Source organism: Acyrthosiphon pisum, chromosome X (assembly GCF_005508785.2).
Source record: "Acyrthosiphon pisum isolate AL4f chromosome X, pea_aphid_22Mar2018_4r6ur, whole genome shotgun sequence".
Taxonomy (NCBI): domain Eukaryota; kingdom Metazoa; phylum Arthropoda; class Insecta; order Hemiptera; family Aphididae; genus Acyrthosiphon; species Acyrthosiphon pisum.
Genome location: NC_042493.1, coordinates 33,436,578 through 33,447,880, shown reverse-complemented (window position 1 = coordinate 33,447,880; position 11,303 = coordinate 33,436,578). Strand labels below are relative to the sequence as shown.

General features: G+C 25.2%; 2 protein-coding genes across 2 annotated transcripts in view; one reads left to right on the top strand and one right to left on the bottom strand.

Annotated features, from left to right (window-relative positions):
* The window catches only part of LOC100162449 (RNA pseudouridylate synthase domain-containing protein 2), a gene marked incomplete at its 5' end in the record, with an annotated part of 153,378 nt that overhangs the window by 42,658 nt on the left and 99,417 nt on the right, over nucleotides 1-11,303 (bottom strand). The gene's annotated exons all lie outside the window — the stretch shown is intronic.
* Nucleotides 2,266-10,819, top strand: LOC107882416. The gene is made up of 7 exons (XM_016800729.2): nucleotides 2,266-3,603; nucleotides 7,108-7,301; nucleotides 7,405-7,584; nucleotides 7,953-8,249; nucleotides 8,788-9,029; nucleotides 9,412-9,571; nucleotides 10,659-10,819. Exons 2-7 carry the CDS (start codon nucleotides 7,109-7,111, stop codon nucleotides 10,790-10,792), a joined length of 1,206 nt encoding a protein of 401 aa, XP_016656218.1. The 5' UTR covers nucleotides 2,266-3,603; nucleotide 7,108; the 3' UTR covers nucleotides 10,793-10,819.

Below are 11,303 nucleotides of genomic sequence, written 5' to 3'. Positions count from 1 at the left end.
TAGGTCGTAGGTACCTACCTGCCCACATAGCAAATTGAATATATTAATATTTTTAAAATATTTTTAGAAGGTATCCTGTCAAATATTTTAATGCAAATATTGTTGAATTAGCATCAAAATATTTGGTCACCATATATTTGAAATCAAATATTATTAAAACTTTTTCAAAACGTTTTCTATCAAATATTATAAGTTTATTTTTCATCAAATATCTTCAAAATATTTGTTCACTATATATTTTAAATCAAATATTATTAAAACCTTTTCAAAACGATTTGTATCAAATATTATAATATTATTTTTCATGAAATATCTTCAAAATATTTGATCACTATATATTTGAAAGCAAATATTATTAAAACCTTTTTAAAACGATTTGTTTCAAATATTATAATATTATTTTTCATCAAATAATTTCAAAATATTCGATCACCATATATTTGAAATCAAATATTATAATATTATTTTTCATCAAATATCTTCAAAATTTTAGGTCATCATAATATATAATATGATATAGTATATATAACAGTATATATATATACTTGAAAACTCACAAATATAGGGGATTTTTTTCTCCGCTTATCATCTTTATATTTGATATTTTTATAAACAATTGACTATAGACATAATATAATATTTATTTTTAATTATAATTATTAGACATACATGATATACTATATTTACAACTATATATATATATATATACATATATGACATACTATATATATATATACTATACATATGATGTCTCGTACATGATAGTACCTATATACGTACTAGACATCTCTATAATGGCGCGGCTGTCCCTTAACAAAATTTTGTTTTCTCTCATATAACATTTTAGTGGTTATATTTTTAAAAATCCGTATGCCTACGTTATAATAAGGCAGATGTACCTATGCCAAATTTTAGCGGGTCCGTCCAGACGTCCAGTGGTTTGAGTTATGCGTAGGTAGATATAATCGTTCACTGGTCAGTGATCAGTATTACCTATAGTTACTATAGTTATAGTCAGTCACGTTTTATTTTAAATATATATAATATAATTATTATAACATTAACAACAAATATGATAAACTGAGCCATGTCTGTGCGAGCTTCCAGAATTACTGAGAATATTATATATACCTATATATTATATATTGTCATATTTTACACAACAATAATATGATTATCAATAAAAAATTTAAACACTTTTACAGTTCATCAACTTTCAATATGTAACGAAGTCTTTTTTTATAAATCTTCGTTTAATGTATTTAATAGTTTTCACCTGAACTGAAAAAAATGAATACCAATATCGCAGCAAACATGTCAATGTCTATTAGATATCACTTGTTAGATCGAAATATATCCGTTTTTGATGCTTAATAGACTATATTATTTTTACGTTCCAAAATACGTCTAAAAGAGACAACTATTTGAAGTCTAAATACTCTAAATGAATATTGTTAATAATATACATCTTAAGACTGTATTCTATTGGTATACAAACTAGCATTTGAGATGTATTGAATGAATCTATTATTTGTATAAGATGATACATGAATAATTAACATAGCCATATAGGTAATTAAATATATAGTATCATACTATAATTTTAATGTTTACCATTATTGAGTAATAAGTCCACTTATTTACTATTACAAATGTTGGGGTAATAGTAGGTACCTATAAACATTTACAGTTGGACAGGCATTAAATGTAATTAAATTTGTATTCAAAAACAAAAGTTAATACACTAAATTAATTAATTTTAATAGGCATAAATAAATAATAATTGATACTACATATACATATATATATATATATATATATAATACATATAGACATATATAATACATATAAATATATATATAGGTATATGTATTATCAATTATTATTTATTTATGCCTATTAAAATTAATTAATTTAGTGTATTAACTTTTGTTTTTTGAATATATATACATATATATAGGTATATAGGTATCCAATATATAATACATCCGAGCCCCCCCTCCTAGAGATATGCCCATGATGTCCATGATGGTATACATAACACTAAACATTCTAGTGTCGAAATTACAACAGATATTACCGATCAACTAATACACATCTAACGCTTTACTAATAAGTGAATGCCAAAAATTAATGTATATTGTAATAGTATAATGTTTGTATATTATAATATTATGTATGTTAGATTTTTATAAATTAAAAAAAAATACTATAGTAGGTATACATATATATATTGTTCTGTATTATTAAATATATATAATAAATTATGTAGCCATATACTTAAGATATAGGTAGGTCCAAAAATATATTATTATTGCATTGATGCTTAGCAATTAACAATTGAACGTTACTTGTTAAATGTAGAGGGCATAATATTAATTATAAAATCCAGTATAATAACATCATAGCATATTAAGTATTAATGGTGAGTTTAAAATATGGTATTTTATTATGTTTTGTACCTACATATTACACTACATAGGTAGTTGCAGAATTTATCTGCTTAACTAAATATTAAACCACCAATATAGGCTATACTTATAGGAACTTAATAACTTCCCTATCCAGTAATATTTATATAATATAATATAGTATCTGTACTCTGTAGCAGTACTTATGGACTGATATTAATGTTGTCGATGAACAGTGATGTATCCTATTTAGTATACAAATTGTACAAATTTGCACAATTTGTGTGCTTAATTAAATATATAACCGCCAATATAATATGCTGAGTAGCTACCTATTTAATTACCTCAAATATATCATAAAAGTATTATAATATACTATCTGTAAGAGTATTCGAACGCTGTCAATAAACTAAGACTTGAGCTTAAATATATTATGAATAAAGGTTTGGCTTTGGTAATGACTATTGACTACCAAGGACAAAACAATAATATGTACAATAATATAATGCATTATTTATTAAATTAAGATCAAACAAAAAACAGTAGGTATATCAGTACTAAATTCATGTTGTGCGTCGAAACTTAAAACGAATGACACCACCACGAATTAAGATATATTAAGTATATCTTAATTCGTGGACACCACTATACGAAGGATCGACTGATTTGAAGACGATCGGTTTGAAAACGCGATTTTGAAGTGTTTAAAAAGTCAAAATGAATCGAGAATCACGAAAAAACGATAAAAATGACTGACGGCCGACGTCTAGAATTGAAGCGATTAGGAAGGCTATGAACCGATTTCGCGTACATATTATTGCGTATCGGCGGCTTTGAAATCAAACGAACTACGCGAATAAAGTATAGTTATGGAGGTGAAAATGGTCGAAAAGCGGAAAATGGTGTAAAAAGAGTAACATTTTCAAAAAACGTTAAAATATTATCAAAAATAATAAACAGCTGAACTGATAACAAAATAATTTGATGTGGGTTTTTCCATTTTCTTCAATTTTGTGCCGCCGCTATTCGGTAAAAACAAAACAAACACAATAGCCGCTGCGCGTGTCGCGTCTCGTCTTCAGCGCCTAATATCATTTCACAACAATTCACTCGTCGTCATTCGCACTCATCGCCATTTGCACTCGTCGCTCACTCTTTCAATAAAATTTCGATTGCCATTCCATATTGCAAGGTATGTACGTTACAAATTATAATATATTTATATTATATAAAATATTTACATTAAGTATAAACAAGCAGGAGCGTAGCATGTTTCCGACAAATAATGTTTCTTGGGCTAAACCGTGCTAAGACCTAGGTATATTGATATATATATAATATATAAGTGAATATGTGAGTATGAATAACCATAAAAAATTGTTTATTTTACGCTTCGTATTTCGGTTATTTATTTATATTTCATACATTATAATATGCATACAAATAATTACCTTAATCTTATATTATTTGGTACGATGGTGTCTTGTTTTAATTTTTTAATTGTAATATTACCATTATATTAATATTAAGTAGGTGGGTTTATTTAAAATATATTAAGAAATTTTTACAATATATACTTAAAACTAAAAGATAATTGGAGATTCTACATTAGATTTAATTATTGATAAAGTTAACCTAATAAATAATAACTAATATACCTACCTATAATTGCATTACAATATACCTATAATTTTAATATAGGTTTATAGTCTAGTATTTCATTTTTTAATTGCAGTGGTTAATGATTTTGTTATTAAGTAACCAGAGGTGGGCAATATTTCAAATACCTACCTATAATTGTACCTTGTATTTAGTTTTTACTGTGTGTTCTTCTTAAGTATTTTGTATATTGTATTTAGATACCATTTTTATTTAATGTAATTAGTATTTTAAGTAACAAAATAATTAAAGTAAATACTTAATACTTTTTACACCAGTCGACTGTGAAATTACAATTACGATTCTGCTTGTGGTATTTATATTTCATAATATATCTATAAAATAGATGCAGACTGTTACTGACACTTATTGGATGTATTATATAACTCTATTTCTATAGTTTAATTTTTTTGTGAATATTTTTAATATTTTGTATTTACTTATTGAAATCTACCATTATTTTCTGTACTTTGCTTAGTTAAAATATTAACTAGGTAAGAAAAACTTTATGTAGGTATTTACGATACCTATCTAGTATTTAAATATAATTTTAAATGTATTTTTCCTAACTCTGTAACCAGTATAATATACAAAATACCTCAATTGTTAAATTTATAAGTTAATTGAACTATATTATATATTCGGTTGGGATTATGTATTTTTAATTTGTACTACATTATTTTATATATTTATGTCCGCTTTTTACAATTTAACCTATTTGAATGTATTATAATGTAGCTATATACATTATCAGATTTTTTTACAATAATAAATATGAGTAATCCTGTTGTTATAATTACATTTATAATTAACTAGAAAAAAGGAAAAATAATTTTTTTCAGTTGAAAATGTTTAATTCGTCAAGCTACAGAACAAAACGCAGACGAATCAACAATGAATTGCTGGCTTTAGAAAGTTCTGATGATGATGATAATGAATTGAATACACATAATGCGACTGATACTTTTGTTTTGAATTCCATTGAACCTTTAAAAATTAGTCATAATAACTTTCAACAACAACCTCTTATACCTGCTTTGGAGGAAAACATTTTGGAAGTCATTGGATCAACCCAATCCACACTTATTAATTCTATTGAAAATACAAATTCTAAACTACAAGGTGATATTAATGAAAGTCTTAAGAAGTGGGCTACAGATTTCAATATTCCACAAAACGCTCTCAATGCTCTGCTTAAAGTCCTTAAATATGATGCTGGTCTTTCATTTTTACCTAAAGATTCTCGTACATTACTTCAGTGTAAATCTACAAAAATAACAAATTTAAGAAATGTAGAGCCAGGAGGTTATTACTATCATTTTGGTTTAGGTGCTGGTATAATAAAATATTCATCTATTCTGTCTTTGCCTGATGTTATTAAAATAGCTGTAGGAGTTGACGGATTGCCTTTATCCAAAAGCAGTTCAAGCCAATTTTGGCCCATATTGGCTTACATAGTTCCTAATCATGAACATGTCTTTCCTGTTGGAATATATCACGGTCATCAGAAACCACAGAATAGTGATGACTTTTTAAAAGATTTTGTTTCAGAAGCTGTTTTCCTTACATCTAATGGTATTTATATTAATAATATAAAGAAAAATGTTGTAATAGAAGTGATATGTTGTGATGCACCTGCGAAGGCCTTCCTCATGAAAGTTAAAGGTCATTCAGGGTTTTTTTCTTGTACGCGCTGTACAATTGAAGGTGAATATCAACAAAGCCGTGTTTGTTTTCCTTACTTAGAAAATGGTAGCACTATTAGAACACATGATGACTATGAACAAATAAAACATGAAGAACATCATACATCCATTACAACTTCAAGTATTTGTTCAATTTTAAATCTAGATATAGTTCAATCATTTTCCATGGATTATATGCATTTAGTGTGCCTAGGTGTTATGCGTAAATTAATTCATTTATGGATGGGTAATACTAAAGGACCCATGAATGTACGAATACCTAGCTGGAAAATAAATCAAATAAACAATGCACTTAATAATATCAAGATAAACAGTATAACAAAAGATTACTCTCGCAAACCACGAGTTCTTGAAGAAATAAGCCGCTGGAAAGCAACTGAGCTTCGTCAGTTTTTACTATATACTGGTATGGTTGTGTTAAAAAATGTATTAGCTGATGATTGTTATAAAAACTTTTTAATACTTTCTATCAGTATGAGAATTCTTTTAAGCCCCAATCATAAAAAATTTGTTAACTATGCTCAAAAGTTACTGGACCATTTTGTCAAAACATTTGAGCAGTTATATGGATCACACTTAGTTTCTCACAACGTACACGGGTTATTACACTTAACTGAAGACTATAAAAGATATGGACCATTGGACAACTGCAGTACTTTCCCGTTTGAGAACTATATGAAGAATCTTAAAAGAATGCTTCGTAAGCATGATAAACCGCTACAACAAGTTGTGAAACGGTACGAAGAACAATGCCCTAGTAATACCAATGACCAAAATGAAACTAAAAACAAACTAAATTTGACTTCAAAAAAGCCTGATTGCTATATTTTAACCAAAGAAGGTGATGTGGTTCAAATTGATTCAATTATTAAATCAAACGATAATAATTTAGAGGCTATTACTGGACGAATGTACTTGATCAAGGACGACCTATTTGAAACTCCGCTGCAATCATCAAAAATCGACATTTTTCTGGTCAAGAATCTTTCAAAAAATACAAAAGAGTGGAAAATATCAGATATAAAAAATAAATTATTGTTCTTTGAATTTGAAAACCAACAAAATATAACAATGTCTATTCTGCATAATTAATATAGTTATAATGTATGATAAATAAAATTGAAATAATTACTATAATTTAAATATTAACAAATACGCATTAAAATTATTTTATCATAAATTTAGATATATTATACAATTATTATGTGTTATAAATTTATTTTAATATAGGTATTCATTATTTATATATTAAATGTATGCTGTATATATTTATTAATTATTAAATATCTTTTTAAAAAAATAGACTTATTTCAAAATCTTTCATTTTATAGTATGTGGACTGTTGTTAATTTTGAAGCTGATAATACGGTAGACGTTGTACCAGACTTTTGGTTCAAGAATGGTTTTTGTGAATGGCCTAATAAAACCAATAGAATGGATACCAAAACAACAATTAAACGTAGGATTAAACCTGATGAAATACATTTTAAAAAATATAAAGCAAGGATTATGTTGACCAACATTGGTAAGTATTATTTGATAATATTACAAAAAAAAAACTATAGTAATCTATACTTAACATAATATAGAATATATATAATAAATAAGCAAATTTATAATTTTATTAGCTAGCTTTCAAGAAGCTGAATCCAAAGCAACCAAGGCACAAGTAAATTCAGAATTGTCATCTAATGAAGATCATATTAAGGCTACAAAAACTGTCAAAAGGACCAAAAATAACATACCCACAGAAACAGTTGTATCAAAATTACCAAATCCTCCAGTATACTCTGAAGAATCTGATAACGGTTTGTATTGAAACTTTCTTAGCATTTATAATTTTTGTGTTAGGTATTGTCTTAGTGGTGATTTATTTTATTTTAACTTATTCAATTTATGGACTATTGTCTAATATAATATATATAACTATATTATAACATTAGATGATATAATAATAATAATGATAGAAGTAATATAATTTAACTTTCTGTCTATTCAAGAGTAGGTATACAATATAAAGAAGACAAGAACACAAAATTATTTATTTTGTTATTATAATAAAAAATAATAACTTTTATTATATCTTATACTATGTATCTTTTATTCGTTTTTCATCTAAGTATAACTTTAATACATTTTAAAGAATTGGTGATTTCTAAACAGTATTTTATTCCAGAATCAGTAGCAGATGATTCCGATAAGGATATAAGTTATAGACCAGGAAATATATTTGACACGACATCGTCACATGATTCAAATAATCAATCTCTTGAAAATGAAGCTGAAACCACTGGTACTGGGGAAATTGTTTTAGAAGCTACCACTGATATTCATGAATTTTCTGGATCAGCACAAAAAAAAATGAAAATGTCTTACAAAAATGATCATTCATTATCAACCCAGGAAAACCACATTTCAGAACATAGCTTATTTATTTCACCATCAACTGCTGCAGAAAATGAAACTGATCAATGTATGTATAATATGTATAATTTCAGTTATTACTATTTATTGATTAATATATTGTTTAGTTATGCCAAATATTTTATCGGAGTAAAATATATTTGGTGATTGAAAGGCCAGTGTTATAAAAAACACTAATTATACACAAACACTATTCAAATAGGTTTTAAATAAAAAATTTAAATTACTGAAGAAAAAGTTCACTTAAAGTAACCAAATTATTTATTTAATTGAGTACATAATATATTTGATGTACTTTAAAACATTTAATTCTTATAAACCAGCGCAACCATAATAGTAATTTTACTTAGAACTGATAATTTGTATTCACTATTCCTAAATTGGAAAATAATAAGCTATATTTACTAACATAAATAAAAAGATCCCACATTTTGGGGTAGATATATCTATACATTTTAAGTATTTGATATACTATAAAAATAAAAGTAAAAAAAATATTCAATACATAATTTATATTATACTATTTTATTTTTTAAGAATTATTATTTTTATTATTAAACATAAGATTTGAATACTTATTATTTCAGCTTTCAAAAAATTCATAAAAAGATCTCTTACAACTCTAAAATATGATGTTGAAAATATTCATAAACGTATGGATGTTTTTGAATCCATACTGGAGAAGATTGATGACAAGCTTTCGGGAAAGTCAAACGGTTTTGCTGAAACTTATGCCACTCATGAAGACATTACTATAATTGAAAATGACACAGATCTTAATCAAATGGAAAACAGATTAGTTAATGATTCTTTATACAGATCTTCTGTGGTATGTAGTTTATAATTTTAATAAATAAAAAAATCATTATGATATGCTACATCTAATACACAAGTATTATTTTTAATTTGTAATAATTCAATACAATCATATTATACCTTTATGGTAGGTATACCAAATCATTATTTTGTATTGCATTATTTCTTTTTTTTATCATTAATTATTTTCTTTAAATAATCTAAGATATTAAAGAAGTTCAGCTAAAATTTAAAATTCAAATAATTTAGATAAGATGCACCTTGGTAATTAAATAAATTATTTGACTAAAACAAAAACAAAAAAAGTCTAAGTCTTGATAGGTATATTAAAAATAATTCTTCACATAATATACTAATGCATAACACGGTTCTATAAAATAAATTATGTTTCATAGGTCAAAACTTTATCTCGATTTTTGAGCAACTCTTTGCCAGAAACCATCCGCAAAATGATGCAGACATTGTTTAGTGACACATTTCTCATGAATTACTCTTACATTGGTTTCAAGGGAAAAAATCAATTTTCTACTTTACAAAGTTGCAGTATTATATTTGGTAAGTAAAAACAAATAAAAATACATACAACAATTTGTCTAGAACTACTGTTGTAAGTGAGCATTACCAATAGGTTAACTAAATAGTGACACAACAATATTATCTATTTACTATTAATACTATTTAGTGAACTTTTGATTGCTTTTAACTTTAAATGGTATTAACATATAGTTACCTCAGTAAATTGTAGGTTTAATTATTAATATCATTGTATCATATTATACCTATATGTATACTTGGTTAATTTGAATTGTATGATTAAATATACTGAAAGTTGTTTACTAGGATTTACATAACTTGCTCGTATCAGTAACTTTTTGTCTACCTTAATATGTGGCTACTACTGTTTTGCATCCAGCTTTAATGTATTAGTATTACGGTTTACCAATGTTTTGTGTTCTATTACATCTGCTATAATCACATTATTTCATTTTGTATATATATATCTTGTCTTTATATTTTCTATTGATACAAGTTTCAAATGTATGTATCTACAATAATAAAATAAATTTATACTTAGTAAGAACTAAAAATCACTATATTATTTATATATTTAAATAAGTTATTAAGTTAATAAGTAACTTTAGAACATTTTTTTACATTGGGAAATTTATAAATAAGTAGGTGAAAACTGAAAAATAATATTTTTATGGTGTTGACAATATTGGTCTGTAACAATTTTTTATTCTGAATGAAGCAAAGAAGGCAAGAAGCTAAAGTATTTCCCATGATTTTTATTTTATGAACTTTTTTGAGTAGAAATATAGTTCAAACATTTTTAGCCAGCATTTTTATAGATTTGAAATTGCATAACATTTTTTCTTTAGAGTGATACTTTCCAAAATTTTCATTAGTGTTTCAAAAATTTGACCAGCTTTATAGAAAGAGTTTAAATCAAATTTAAATTAATGAAAGCATTTATATTTTATTTTTAATTTATATAAGGATGATATTATTTATTTATGTATTTACTTACTATACTTTTATATATTTATAATTTCTATATGTAAAAATTAAAAATGTACCTTTCATATTAATGTATAAAAACATTATAATTAATTTATAAACTTTTTGTTTTGAATTTTAGAAGCAGTCCGTTCTATAAAAAAATTTGCAGACATTCCAAATATGGAAGTAGAAAAACCATTGAAGAATTGGATGGCTCAAGCTTCACAGAGAGAAAAACTTAAAAAACAAAAAAATGAACTTGCCAATAATTAAAAAACCAAATAAATCCATTGATTAATTGTAATTGAATGACTTTTTTTTTTAACTAATTAAATCTCTTACTCATTTCATCTTCCTTATCATATTCTGTTCATAAAAATATAACATAGGTGTGCTTATAAGTATTATATTATTTATAAGTCATATTAGAATATTGGTTAGTTGGTTAAAGTATATTTGTCTGAAAACAGTTTAAAAATATCATGGATGAATCATGTAAAAACATTTGATCCTAAACATTTTTAAAATATATCTAATTAATTATATAAGAAATATTTGGTTCCAAACATTTTTTAAAATATTTTTCTAAAAATTTTTAGAAACGTTTTATGCTAATTATTTTGAAAATGTGTGAATTTGATTATTTTAGAAATATTATGTCCCATATATTTTGAAAATATATAAACCAAACATTGTAAAAATATTTTGCTAAAATATTGTGAAAACGTTTTTTCTCCTGCCAAAAAATGTTTTCTATATGTTTTCACAATATTTTAAAACATTG